At 41.1% G+C, this 15,106-nt stretch overlaps 2 protein-coding genes across 2 annotated transcripts; one reads left to right on the top strand and one right to left on the bottom strand.

Annotated features, from left to right (window-relative positions):
- Nucleotides 1-1,104: 1,104 nt before the first annotated feature.
- On the bottom strand, nt 1,105-8,259 carry terb1 (telomere repeat binding bouquet formation protein 1). Its single transcript, XM_028432044.1, has 20 exons — nt 8,202-8,259; nt 7,979-8,089; nt 7,736-7,867; nt 7,333-7,464; nt 6,692-6,752; nt 6,497-6,618; nt 6,276-6,404; nt 6,003-6,155; nt 5,783-5,914; nt 5,539-5,664; nt 5,150-5,283; nt 4,711-5,054; nt 4,556-4,614; nt 4,398-4,478; nt 3,851-4,030; nt 3,325-3,372; nt 3,165-3,206; nt 2,294-2,373; nt 1,329-1,484; nt 1,105-1,228 (listed from the first exon to the last, which is right to left on the bottom strand). Exons 1-20 carry the CDS (start codon nt 8,245-8,247, stop codon nt 1,196-1,198), a joined length of 2,301 nt encoding a protein of 766 aa, XP_028287845.1. The 5' UTR covers nt 8,248-8,259; the 3' UTR covers nt 1,105-1,195.
- Nucleotides 8,260-9,675: 1,416 nt separating this feature from the next.
- Nucleotides 9,676-13,327, top strand: pdp2 (putative pyruvate dehydrogenase phosphatase isoenzyme 2). The gene is made up of 9 exons (XM_028432043.1): nt 9,676-9,799; nt 10,153-10,280; nt 10,384-10,599; nt 10,714-10,833; nt 10,921-11,207; nt 11,376-11,481; nt 11,561-11,797; nt 11,888-12,187; nt 12,277-13,327. The coding sequence occupies exons 2-9, from the start codon at nt 10,200-10,202 to the stop codon at nt 12,550-12,552; spliced, it is 1,623 nt and encodes a 540-aa protein (XP_028287844.1). The 5' UTR covers nt 9,676-9,799; nt 10,153-10,199; the 3' UTR covers nt 12,553-13,327.
- Nucleotides 13,328-15,106: the final 1,779 nt, after the last annotated feature.

Here is a 15,106-nt window from a genome sequence, read left to right as displayed (position 1 = left end):
AGGAAGGAGGTTTTCGGGGGGCCTGGGTCAAAAGTCTTCAGTGTGACTGTGTTTTCAGCCCATGAGAAATCTGCTTCCAGCATGTCTCTCCCACCACACTCCCCCTGCTCTCACTACACTGCTATCCCAACATCTTGATGAAATGGTCAGGAAACTGGTATGACAGGGTTCATCTGTGTAGCAAAAAAAATGAAAAGTAACTATTAGCTTTGCCAGTTTGACAGCAACACTGTGTGGCGGAACACTTTACCACAATGTCAACAAGGCGTACAAAGTGGAGCGGCTCCATTTCACTCAGACAATTATCCATACCAGAAGACATTTACCTCTTGTTCAATTACACAATATGTCAAATCCTTCAGCAAATAAACATTTTGTCTTGTTCAGACACACCTAACTTTTACAGCCCACGCCTCAGGGCATGGCAAATGGGTAAATCCCTTGGTTTTGGCAACACACTGATGAGTCCCCATAGAGTGGGAGAGGCACTCTGTAGACAGTGATCTCAGTCTGGCTGGGCTTTAGTGAAGGATACAAGTTTGCAGACCGAGTTGCTTCATGATGTGCACTGAGAAGAATAGATAAGCAGTCCAATGTGCACTATTTGTGATTCCTGTCATACCAGAGGCTTTTAGCTCAACAAACAAAAGTGCTGGACTCCAGTCCCCTCTCTTCTTGCTGATTTCCTGTCTCTCCAGGGACTGTGATGACCAAAGCGAAAAATAAAGAAAACAGAACTGGATATTTGCTACCATGTCTGTGTACGTCAAGGAAGCATCACAAACATGAACTTTATTTGAGATCCATCTACTCACACAAATAACATAGGACCATATTTTTTACTATATTCTGAACAGGCACCCCTTAATTTTTACTGAACCTAAAAGTTTTATGATCCAGAAGAAATGTTTGCTACCAGAACAAAGCAGGGAGCTCACTAGCTTCTAACAACTCACAATGGCTTCCGATTTAGTTTTTAAAACCACTTTGCTATAAAGATAAAGCAAGAACACATTTATATAAACCAATTAATACAATTCAAATTTCAAAACAAATAGTTTCAGAAATACACAAAAACATTAAAACAGAAAACATTAAATAACACTGGTAAATAAATAAAGCAATAATACTATAGGTATGTTGCAAAATATATAGTAGTATAATAGCACTGGGCTGTCCCAGGATCTCAAGGTTACTATGGACATCCCATATCCTTGGTTTGATTTATCTAAAGGCAAAAAAGGAAAGGACACAGTAAAGTACAAAATCTGAATGCAATATAACGGTTATCTTGAAAACTACCAGAACATTTCAGATTCCCTCCTTACCATTAATCGCCTGTACTTCTTGGCCAGGTCAACATTGGTGCGTCCAGGTTGGAAAGGGTAAGACCACAAGATGGAGTTCCAGGAGAAGCCATATGTCTTCACTCCGGACAGTAGGTAACACACCTCCTCGCGGGTGAAGTCCTTCCGCTTCCGTCTCTAAGAGAGATTAAAATGTCAAGAGTGAAAATTAAAGCAGTTTGTCACACAGAAAAAGTACAAAATGTACATGACAAAATACATCAGAACAGTAGGTGATTCACCCTTTTCCTAATTGACCTGATTCCCAATGTGTTCCTGTGCTGTGTAACATTTTTGCAAATCTTTGCTTAATCACAGCTACAATGAACACAAGAAAATGTGCTCCTAAAACATCTGTTCTTCATTATCCTTACTCAAAGCGATGTGACCGATATTAACAGACCACACTGGTGGTTCTGCAAATTTCAGCCCATTAACATCACATCTCATAAATTTCTTTCAACCAATAAGCAAAGCATTATGTACACATTTTAATGAACTGCAGCCCATTACAGTCTGCTCTGACATTCACACTTAAAATATATTTTCCCTCAAAGTTCCATTAACATTGTTTGGTGTGTTCACGCTACTCATATTGCAATGAAATTCAGAAGAACCTTTTCCAGTCTGCATGGAAAAGGAACTGCTCTGAAAATCATACATAATTTGTAATTAATTTAATTGAACTAAATTTAGAACTAAATTTTGCTGCAGCATAGTAATGTAGGAACTTGAATCACCATGTTGTATTATATAATTAACCACTATATTTTATCAGTTTTTAGTAGCCAATGCAGCAGTCATGCTTTGTTAAGTGGATAAACTGCAAAACTATTTTTTATGTATATTTTCTTTACTTATTTCTTATATATATATGTATTACTTCGATACACTTCACTGGTCAGGGCAGTAAAGAAAAATGTTGCAAAATACATCAACACTCTTACAGAGGAAGAATGATCTGTGCCAATCTTCTGATCATGGAGAGTAAGTTGTTCAGTGTTTGTCCGTCCTCTTGTCTCTGTATCTAAAACATTTGGAATTAGTTCATGAAAAAAAAGAAGCCTACTTTTTCTGATTCTGTTCCTACAACATCATTCAACAAAATGAATACAAGTGGCCAACAATTAACAAAACTGGAGAGCTAAGATGGGTAGAAGAGAACAGTGGAAAAACAGCTCAACAAGCACAAAATGTGGACTGTGCAGTGGAAGAAATACTATTCTAAGTATGGAGTGGACTTTCACATAGTCAGCATTGGAAAAAGCATTTGGCCGAGAGGTAAAAACAGACAGTAAATCTCAGAATGGCAGCACAGAAACACTACACCATACAACTGCACCTCAGCAATGAAAAACATTTGCCCTACAGAACATCCGACTTGTTGTGAACTGGCAAAAAAAGTGTAAAATATGAACAAATGTACATATAAAAATATACAGCACGATCAATCTGATGTAAGTACCGAACACACCAACTTTTTAAAGTTTAAGTATCTTTCCTTTCACTGCTGTGTCACTAGCACAAAGCAAAAGCATCACAATACACCATGATCCTTTCTGTCTCTCTAACTCACTCACTCACTCACTCACACAGATACACACAGTGTTATACAGAGTGTGAAACAGCTTAATACAGCTGTGCTGCTCTGAACCAGCTCTGGCCTGCACTGTGAGAACACTGGCTGTAGTTCAACATTCCTCATTCCGCTCTTTGGTTTGTCTGCTGCCAAGAACACATTGCAGAAGGCAGCTCCCACCACAGGCTCTCAATCACAACATTCACACACACACACTTAAAATGATCAGTTTTACATACCCTTATATGATGGTGGGGATCTATCCTCAGGAAGAAGCTTCCCTTTTAGGGGAGCCAGGCCAGAGGGGAGAGATGGGATCAATGTTGTAAATGTAAAATTTGGCAAAATATTCAAGAACACAAATTATACAGTCTCCTGCTGCTGTATAATATCTCATACCAGTTTTGTTGAAATAACGTTTCCCGCTCAACTCGGTCAAAGAAAACCCTAAAAAAAAGAAGAAATTACACATTTACACAATAATATACATGTATGCTGAATACATAGTGCACATCGAACAGTAGCAGACAACTACTCTCATGTATTCAGTTCCTTTTATTAGCTTGTAGAAAAAAAAACATATTGAACAGACAATCTGATGGTTACTTAGCCTCTGATTATCTTAACTGTGGTTTAGGGACTAAACTAAAGCCACCTTGTACGCCTAATGTAGGTGTGTCAGAAACCAACAACATCATGTCGTCTCATGGCTTCCCAGTGTGCACCGCAGCAATTACACCACCATCTCTAACATAACTGTGTCTGTGCAATTGTTTTATTTCTGGAGTTACGGTGTTCTCTGGGATGCATGGCAGTACTTACAATGCTCCGATAGCATGCCAAATTGACATGATGTCTAATTCATAATTACTCTGAAAATTCCAGACATGCACAATATATTTGACACTGCTGTCCTTTAACTCACTGCTGTATCCAAGTGTGCTCTTGTCCTGTTGCTCGTTTCTCAACAATGGGTTGCTGTGATGCTCCCTGTATTTCTTTGTGGTCTCTTGAAGAGCTTTGTGTAGGTCACAGCTATGCAGGCAGGAGGTTTGGAGAGATGCAAAATTACGACTGGTCACTTCCTCAAAACGTAACACACAACCTAAAGGAAGACAAAGGCCACACACCAGGCCTAATCAATACATGTCTAATCCAGTGTGGGAATTACATTTATGCATCAGAATAACATGATTAATTACAAAATATAACAAGCAATGATGATTATTTAAGAAGCCTTATTTGTGCCCTAGATGACAAGAAAAAAAGTGCTTAAAAATGCACTGACCCAGACCTCTATATGTCTAAATGGGTTACTGCAGGCTTTCCTTCATAAATTTGCTGAGATTGATTAGAAAGGTTAAAAAGGGGCATTACTGTTTGATAAGACACACTAGAGTGATGGCAGTCCAACTCCTCCATAAAACAAACCAAATAAAATTCCACTGAAGGGCAGCTTCATTTTCTCATACCTGTACACCGGATATGAGAACCTGAGGGTTCCTTCGCTTTGATTTTCTCCATCTTACTCATCTCCTCACCGTCTTGTAACTCTAAACATAAAACCACAGGACTTGAAAAAAATGTTAAGAGACACATCAACTTGAAACAACCTAAATTTAACACTTACTTTCAGTACATTTAATATTTTTTGGATTTCTTGCTGTTAATTGGGCCTTAAACAACTGTCTAAAAAACAAGGAAAAGGCAAAAAAGCAGTCATCAATGCTTTATCCAAGTTTTGTTCTATAAAATGAAGAATGAAAGCACAGCATTGCTACTGACCTCTTTGCTGTTTGTGGCTCACTGCCTCCCTCTAGCGGCAGTTCATGAGAAGACATTAGGACTCCTGCACCCCTACACACTGAACACTGCACAGCCCCTCTACTGGCTTTAGCCCTCTCTTCCTGGAGACTTAATGTGAATCTGCTTGTCTTCATTTCATTGTTGTTCTCAGTGTGAAGTTTAATGCTGCTGACACCACCGGCTTTCACATGCTTTAGTGTAGGGATGGATTTAATGCTCTCGGTTCTTTGAAGGGGGGGGGGTATAACTAAGGGTGGAGGTGGCTGGCTTTGCCCCACAGATGAAGTCAGAGGGTTTGTCTCATCCTGGTCATAATCAGTTTCCTTAAGGTGAACATAAGCACACATCATTAGTCACCATCACGCATGATTACTGGTCAGACTGCATCAGCAAGTGTGTGTGCACAATTAATCTTCACCTGCTGTCTCTTCTCTAGGAGGTTGATCCTGTGCAGCAGGTTCATAGCTGAACTCTTTAAGTCCGCCATATTTGTAGGGGCTTCTACATTTTCAATCTGCGTTGCCATCAGACTACGTGCTCCCAAGCACTCGGCTTCACAGACGACACAAACAGGTCAACATGAATCTGCATACTCAACAACAGTCCATGCACAAATTATTAAATCACTTTCTCTCTACAGAACAGTTAGTAGGAATATGATGGGAACATGATCACTGCTGTCACATTAACAATGAAAAGCATTAAACTAATCCACCAACAGTAATTCAAGAGTTGCACCATATTGTTATCTATATATATACAAACAAAATACCAGTATTATAATACCAAAAAACTGCTTTAACTTACTGGCCTGTTTGCAAGTCTGCAATATGAACAGAGCCACCTTCTGAACCTCCTCACTTGTGTCTTCTGTGAGCAAAGTTATAAGTAAGGGCAAGCCTCCACACTGCACCAGCTGCGTCTGGTGCTCCTCTGCAAGCAGAAGTAAGCATACAGTGAACAGTGTGTTGCAATCTTAAGTGAATGTTGCCTAATGACGTTTTTAATTGCTTTATATGTGAATATAATGACACATAAATGGCAGTCCCACCAGAGGCCTCAGTGTATTGGCCTAAGCTCAGCAACACAGAGAGTCTGTCCTCAGGGTCCAGGTGTGAGCTGGCCAGCAAAGAGAAAAGGTGGGACACCACGCCATACTGAGCCAGACTTGAAGCCAAAGCAGCTACAAAGAAAAGACCTTCAATAATGGAGATACTTTTTGTAAACTATCACATTATATGTGTTTTTATGGGTCTGAGAGCAGTACGCACAGTTATCAGTAATGCAAGCTGACAGGGTCTTTGTTACAAGGGCAGACAGCTGGCAAGACAATAAGCTTGTGCTGGCATGAGGAGAAAGACGAACTAGTGCATGAGCAAGACTTTCCAAACATCCAGAGGCAGAAAAACTCTCCTGGACAGCGGCTGCAAAATTAGAAGAAACAGTGGACATTTAATAGTTTGGATTTTGGTGCCAAGTCAGATTTTCTTAGCTACATAATATAAAATCTTTTTACCATCAGCGTTTCTGCCCTTTTCACTTACTGTTGTTGGCAACTGTCATTGTTATGAAAAAGCATATGGGCTGAAAAATTTCAGTGCTGGCCAGCACAATCTGCTGAAGCCACATTTTTAGTATGGGAAAGGCAGCCACACAAATACGCTGAGCCTGCTCTGCAATACAAAACAAAAGACACAACTGAGCAAAAACGACATTTGTCCTTAACAAAACTTATGCAATCTCACTTGACTTTGAAGGTTGTTACCATTCTGAGGATTGTTGACACACCCACAGAGAGCACTAGAGACAGATGCCCAAAGTTGACAAGTTTCAGTAGCATTAGCTTCTTTAAAATCAGGGGCCCCAACAGAGAAGGGAAATGTGGTCCTGGAAAAAAATATACTACATAAATTTCATTATACCAGCATAACTAGGGGAGGTATCAGACTGCTTCAAATACCTGAAGAGATCCAGAAGAATGTCCAGGCAGCCAGTAGTTTGGGCTAAAGTTTGTCCAGATTCTACACACAGACACAGATACATTAGAGCAACCGATATACGTTTGACAAAAACAAAATCACAATGCTCTGGATTAAAGGTAGGGTAGGAGATTTTGAAAACTCAGTGAGAGTCAGCCAGATTTCGAAAGTAAACACACGCCCCTTTCTCTCGGAGCTCACCCCAAAGCCACGCCTCCAATCACATGGACGAGCATCACCTGAAGACGAGCCGCGGTCTGTGACTTCGGCCATCATTCAGGTACCTCTCTGGTGTGCGCATAGCAGGAGTGACAACCAGCCAATACTCCTACAGGGTCCACCCGGAGGATTGGCTGAGGTTTTTAGCATTTTATAGCTTCCACAGATGATTCATATTCTTCGTTTTAATGCGAAACTGCCTAACCAATTGGTTGCTATCGGATTGTAAAGAGAAGTTACACTAATTTAACAAAAAGTGCATCAGAATGAAATCTCCTACCCTACCTTTAAAGTAAAAAAACCCAAAACAAATCCTGTAATATTTAGTTAACACATATCGATAAATAGGACAACCAAGCCACAGCTTTATAATATTGTGTCAGTAATAGAGAAGTGATCTTACTGTTGTTGGCTACCAATACAAACAGCAAATAGACAGAAACTCTCTTTAGTGAGAGGGAGATGTCTTCTTTCATCAGCCAGTCAGCGAGGTGTGTAAACGTCTCCTTTCTGCACAGAGAATACTTGCAATACACTAGCAGAGGGAAGAGTGGATATATATTATCAAGGTGTAAATGGAAACGGTTTCTCTTAATTACTAATTAATTTACAAATAAAAAAAATAAATAATTTACATCCAAAAATGCCACATTACATCAATACAGTAACACAAAACACACATATTCAACATCATCCAACTCAGGAGCTCTGATGCCCACATAACACTACATGTGACATAAGTGGTTAAAAAAAGCTGCCTTTACTTCCCAGGAGTTCCCATGAGACATTAAATGAATTGAGATTACCATTGGCCTCTGCCAGCGTGCCAAGTGTAAATAGTGCGGCCTCCTGAACATCTGAATTGACAACACTTGATTTGGAGAGATTATATACAAACGTCACACCTCCCATTTCTCTCAGCAGATCAACATTATCCTCTGAAATGATACAATTAAAAAAGTAAAATAGTCAAAGATGCAATGCCAAGGTCTTAAGTCTAATATGTAAACAAAAAATCTGTTCAATATAACTTCCTATTTTCCTCTTACCTCTCTTTTCACAGATTGACTGAATAGTGAGAAGAGCTTGTTTCTGCAAATCAGGACATTTCATCTGAAACTTCAGACACTCAAGCAGCAAACTGAGATCTGTCTTTATGGCTGAAAACATGCCGATGGAAAGAAACAGGTTAGACACACAGGCGTTCAGCTATACTAGTTCATCTACAAAATACAGACATAAAACAGTGGAGTTTGCCACATCACCACTTACTATTACGGCTGCTGCTGCAAACTCTTGTCTCATTCATCTTACTCATTAAATGATCTGGCAAGCTCAATATCAATATCAATAGAACCGCACCTGGTCTTTTCCAGGTCTGGCCAATCTAGGGTCATTTAATGCTAACGTCAACGTTAAACGCTAGCCCGCTAGCTAGCTATAGCAAATCTCGCTCAACCTCGTCAAGTTTACCATTAAACTTAAGCTAAGAGCGTCGTGCTTCTAAAGCACAATTTTTCTTCATGCTACTGTCCTACCTAACGTTTCAACTGTTACCCGTAGTTTATATTTAGTATTAATTAGCCCTGGCGTACGTTTTAGCTAGCGTTCAACTGCGCGCTCTGCCATAACCTACGGAACGGTGACGCAATCTGGGCGTAACCGTTGAGGTAGAGAAACGGAGGTGGTTTAAAGTGCAATACCCTTGGATGGCCGGCAGGGGCATGTTCAAAAAACTCTCTGGCTCCAAGTGACTCCCTTTCAAAAATGTATTTAATAGTGGTACTTTGGATTACGAGTAACCTGGCCTACGAGTGTTTTGCAAGACGAGATTTTTTTGGATATATTTTATCTTGATAAACGAGCGATGCCTTGCAATATGAGTGCGGTTTGTCTGTCGAGCGTCACTCAACCTTATGCACACACGTCACAGTGACGCACTCACAGATAGCAGTGAGTCCAAAAAACGCAATTAGGCGATAATAGTTAAAGTTGTTTACACAATGATTCTCCTCCTTTTGATACACATACATTTTCTTAACTGTGTTAATATGGTGGTCCATCTAAAATCATTTTAAAGATCGGTGGATGAGTGGGCGTGGTTGGCTTGATTGACACAAGCTGTGAGTCTATGTTTATGGCTCCAAAGACCTTGGTTGATTTTATTCAATAAGTTAAAGTTTACCAATGATATCAAATTTAACTGACTTCATGTAATTCAAATGACTGTACGATGATCCAGAAATCAAGTTTCACATAGTTTTAGGTGGCAAATGTTGTTTGTTTGTTTGTTTGTTTTTACAAGAGATTCAGCATTCCGATATATAACATGAATTACATGACTGCTTGCTGTCACTCTAGCTAACGTGACTCCTACATTATTGTGAAAGTGAAGTAACAGGTACTGCACTAAATAAGAATAAGTAAACATTGACAGTATAACACTGAACTCTTGTTGTGTAATAATGTATATAGAGCTTTTGTTCTCTGAAGGGTTTATATTTTTTTTATTTCTATTTCTATAGTCCATTTATATTTATTTTACTTATTTATATATTTACTGTGGCGTTATTCCTCGAGAGTAACAAAGAAAGAATTCAATTGTACTTGGAAATAATTAACGTTTTGAATCTTAAATCTTAAATCTGTACAACTAGTATTTCTAACCATAGCGGCCAGCTTCCAACGTCACTCAAGTGCGTCAAACGTCAGTAGGCACGTGACCAAACCACTCCACGGCACAGTGGTTCGATCGACACAACTGCTTCATGAGCTACTGCGCATGTGCCGGAGTGTCAGAGGACCGCAAAGGACCATTACTTGCTGTGAAAGCTCGTGTTTCGACGGACATTGATTCATTCGTAACTTGAGTAAGTTCGTTCGTATTTGATTAGCTTATCGCTTATAGACATTTGGTCACATTCGTATGCATATACACATTTAGTAAGTATATATAGGAATATGTTCTCTTTAGTCGGTACTATACAACAGCGCTAGCCGGCTAGTAAGCTAACTTTTCGTTTTATACTGCATGGTGTCAAGTCAATACTAAAGTTTGTATGGATGCCTTAAGACTGGTCGTGTTTGTTGTTAACTTTGATTACGATGTTAAATTTACTTTTACTTGTAAGCTATCTGTGCACTTTAGCTGTGAGGTTGATTGATGCATAATTGTACAAAAGCATTTTTAAAAATGACCTTACATTTCTCTTGAAATAAACAGCAAGGTGATAAAGCGGCACAACACCTTACAAACCGCGTTGTATAGCGATGTATGGACGTGTGTACGCCAGCATCCTCCAGAAAGCTTCAAGCTACACACTGTCGCTACATTCTACAGCCTCACTGCAGGTGTGTATTCAAATTGGTTTCTTTCTTAACTCGAGCTTCAGTTTTTTCAGTATTATTTACGTTGTGTCTAATGTTGTCATCACTCTTGTCTTTGTTCATTTAGTATGCCCACCTTGTAGCATTTGGTTCCTCTCAGCCTCATCCAGCCCACCATTGTCACTTCTCCTCCTGGGGTACATCTAGATCTGACCTGAGGTGCAGTGCTGGCGAGGAATCAGGAAATTGGTCTCAAAGTGGGCGAAACCTCTCAACTCGTGAGGACTTAGATTTTCAGTTGAGCCAAATCCAGATCAACAGTATTCTGAGATCCAATGAGCAGGTACCACAGAAAATCTACAGGTTAAAAATGCATGTTTTACAGACAAATGGTGGCAGAAAATGGTGTTTTATTTTTGTTTAGTTACAATTAATCTTCTGTGTGTCTTGGTTTCAGTCTGTAAATGTGCCAGAGTTTGATGGCAGAGGACTCAGTGCTGTGAGAAAATTTGAGAGCAACCAGCTCGCTGCTAACACACCTAATGAGGACCGCCGTAGTGCAGCCACCTGCTTACAGGTAGGCACCCTCTGCTCTCTGTAAGGGCATCAATCTCTTTATTGCACTGTTCCTTCTCAAAACTGAATTCTGTTTTAACTTCTCCAGTCAAAGGGCATGCTCTTTGGAGTGTTTGATGGCCATGGGGGCTGGGCTTGTGCTCAATCTGTCAGTGAGCGCCTGCTGTATTATATAGCAGTAGCAATGATGTCAAAGCACAGCCTGGAAGAGCTTGAGAAGTGCATGGAGCATAGCAAACCTGTTCCACCCATCCTGCAGTGGTATAAAAATCATGCAGACTTTAATTATCGTGAATCTGCGTCCCTCTACATCGAACACCTGAGAGTCTTCTGGCAAGAATTACTGGAGTGTGAAGAACACGGTGCGGGCATGAGGTAGGCACAAATATTTGTGAACCATTGGTAAATTGGGATGCATTAATTGGGTTGTGTTTCTTAGCAATAATCATGTTTTCTTCTTGTCTGCAGACATTGCTGTTTCACATAAATTGTATAAAACTCACCCACCACAGTGGTGTAAAACTCAGCTATGTTTTGTCGTAGTCCTCAGGATGCTCTGGATTGTGCTTTCAAACGTCTTGATGCTGACATCTCCTTGGAGGCTCAGGTGCCTCTTTCCAATGACCTAATCAAAAGTACAGCCATCCAGGTAAAAAGCTAATTCTGTCTCTTCTTTAGTGTATTTAAGATCATACAGTGTTGTGTCATTCGGGTTATTATATGTACAGGTTGCTTTTGCTGGATGCACTGCCTGCGTGGCTCATGTTGGCATCGATGGGATCCATGTGGCAAATGCCGGGGACTGCCGAGCAGTGTTGGGAGTGCAAGAGGAGGATGGATCATGGAGCGCTTTGCCCCTTTCCAAAGACCACAACTCGCAGAACAAGACTGAGGTGGAGCGAATCAAAGCCCAGCATCCACCCTCAGAGACAAACACAGTGGTCACAGACGACAGACTGCTTGGGGTGAGTGAGCCATTGGCACAGCAATGTGCAACAGGCGTTGTATGATGAGTTTTCCATTAACGTTAGGAAATCTCTGGTTGGCTCTTTTAGGTTCTGATGCCTCTGCGTGCGTTTGGTGATGTGAGGTTCAAATGGAGCCGTGAGCTGCAGCAGAGCATCTTAGCCAGCCTGGAATCCGGAGTGGACCTCGACTCTCTCAACTTATATCAGTACACTCCTCCTAACTACTTGACACCCCCATACCTGGACGTGGCACCAGAGATAACCTATCACAAGCTGAGGCCCCAGGACCGCTTCTTGATCCTCGGCACTGACGGGCTGTGGGACGAACTGAGGAGTGAAGAGGCGGTGCGACTGATTGGAGAGCACCTGAGCGGAATTCATTTACAGGTTTGTGGAGAGGCAGACTAGAATGTAATGTTATGTCCCTAATTTGGAACACACCATTGTATAAAAAATGTTTTAACTCTTTTCTCCAGGCTCCAGTTTCTCCTTCTGAGAAGCAGCTCAAACTGGGTCAGATGCATGAACTCCTGCTAAAACGCCAGGCCCGTGCCTCTCCTGCTTTAGACACCAATGCTGCCACACACCTCATCAGACATGCACTTGGTACTGGGGAGTATGGAGACCTTTGCCAGGAGAGGTTGGCTTCAATGCTGGCTTTGCCAGAGGACCTGGCTCGAATGTACAGGGACGACATTACAGCCACTGTGGTCTATCTAAACTACGAACTGGCCCGACCTCAACGCAGCTAACAGAGGTTCATTTGTTTTGTTTTTTTTTAAATAAGGGTGGGCAGAGAAATAAAAATCTTAAGCTTCAGATTCTGAACAAAACAAACCTTACGTGTTACATAAATATGTAGATGAAGGGCAGTTTACTGTGCACAGATACTTTTACTGTTGCTATTATTCTCCATTTAAATTTATGGTGCATGGTTTTCAGTCACTTTTCAAAAGCAGAAATACCAGGACTAAATATCAATGTACAGAATAATGCACATGCTCACTTTGTTCCATGTTTTTCCTGGACCTCTGTACTTGCAGACAATCAATCTGTGCCTTCTCTCCTGTTTACTTTTGTCTAAGATGTCAAGTGTTCCTCTGTTTTGTGTTAATGACCTGTAATGCATTCAGATGTAGTGTAAAGGTCCAGTGTGTTGGCAAACCAATCACTGGTGTTTAAATTAAAGTCTTAGCCTTGCCATCGTCACTCCACTCACTCCAATGTGTTTAGTTTAATGTGTGTTTGTTCACAGAAACTTTTAGGTCTAGATGTAATGGTATGGAAAGGGCAACATTGTGTAACATTACATTACATTGCACTAAATGTAGTTTGACACTCTACATATCTAAACCTGCCATGGAGCAGTTGGAGTTGTCAAAATAAATACTACTAACCTGTCAGGTGCAAAGTGTGATGGGAGCCGATCTGATCCTAAGTGTTGTGTAAATGTGTGTTGGTCTGGTTATCCTGCAAACAACCAAAAGGAAGGTTAAATCTTTTAATAAATTCTCTTAGTAAACTGTATTTTTCTCTATTTTTCTTTCATTGTAAACATTAGAGAATGAATACACATTATAGAAAAACACACATGTTCAAAGGTCAACATCAACACACCTGCATGCCTGACAGTGCGCCCAGTCACAAATCTTGGTTTCCCCTCATCTGATAGAGTCAAACAGCCACTTAGCATCAGTAGGCAAACACAGGATTACTGCAGTCACAGGCTGTACGAGGAGCACAACACTTCTGGCACAGGTCTGGAAAAATGAGACATGAACAAAATGACTTAAGTTAAAAGAACACTTTATACAGAGGGTTAGGAAATAATACAAACTTCAGTTCTGTGACATTGAAGAAGGCAATGGGGGAACAACCAGGCCTTAAAGATGATCTTTTTACTGAACCAAGTCCAGGGGAGTGTTTAAATCTCAAATCAGCTGTAATCCTCTGTTTTGATAGTGACTGCAGACGGTGTTTATTGAAGCAATAAATATAATTCATAACAGTGACAGCTGTGGATAAAGATGATCCAGATACAAACAATGCCATACTTTGGTATAGGATAAAATCTCAGATGCCCAAAGAAGACAAGCTTGCTATAAATCCAGTGAGCAGAGCAATCAGCCTGCTGGCAGGTGGCCTGGACAGAGAGCTATTGTAGTACCACTCAATAACACTCCTCTCCTCTTCCTCTCCTGGCACATCATCTTATCTCATTTTCTCATTTAAGACTCACACAGAGTACAAGCTGATCATAAAGGCCGCTTATATGAAGGATGAGGGACTCACAGCGGGCACTGTCATCATCATTGTTACTGACAGCAATGATAACGCTCCACAGTTCACTGTGACGTCTGTGATGCCTAACACATAATAATAAGTAGGATGAACAAGCCTCCTGTTTTCAGTCCAGCTCGGGTCCATGTGAGCCTGTCAGAGGATCATGGAACATCGTGTCAGATGATGTTCCAGATACAGGGACAGGTACTCTGGTTGTGACTTTATTGGATGTGAATGGCGATCGTCCTGTAATTAGGCAGAGGAAAGCCAGTCACCTGCCCTGCTTGATATAATGGATGCAGGTGGACCCTGGTCACTCTGTGCTGTTTACTGTGGAGCTACAAGGACATCACAGGATCAACTGGACTGTTAACATCAACTCCACAAATAGAAGAGCAGCATGCAAAAAATTACAAATGATTCATTCTCCATCTTTTCCAGGTAATGTCGCAGCCCTGAACCCTAAACCGCCCACTGCCGCCTTCAAATCCAAGCCACTGAGGAGTCCGACAGCTTCACTGAGGGTGTGAGTGATGTTACAGCATCAATATGATGCCATGATGTATGATGCCATCATATACATACAGCTGTAGGTGATACGGCTCTCATCCACTGACGTGTTTCTTTTATGTGTGTCTGTAGAAGCTGTGTGCTGCAGACAGTGACCCCACAGCTGACCTCTGACTCTCTGCTGGTGTTTGACTATGAAGGCACAGGCTCTGAGCTCCATCAACGCCTCAGATGACTCTGATAAGAAGCAGTAGCTTGACTCAATGGGGGTCACATTTCCGCAGATTGGATGACCTGTACACAGGCGGGAGAGAGGAGGACAATGACACAGAAACACTGCCAGCAAGAGACAGAGACAGAACCGGCTTGTTCCATTTATAGGCCCTCTAAATCTGAGGCCATCTGCCTGAGATGCTCAGACTGCTGTGTGACACAGCAGCTGTGTTGTTGTGCATCAGCTGGTCACTTGCATCAGCTGTAAACATATACATGATATATAATAGCTCATTGGAT

Source organism: Parambassis ranga, chromosome 19, assembly GCF_900634625.1.
Source record: "Parambassis ranga chromosome 19, fParRan2.1, whole genome shotgun sequence".
Taxonomy (NCBI): domain Eukaryota; kingdom Metazoa; phylum Chordata; class Actinopteri; family Ambassidae; genus Parambassis; species Parambassis ranga.
This window is presented reverse-complemented; position numbering and strand designations above follow the sequence as displayed.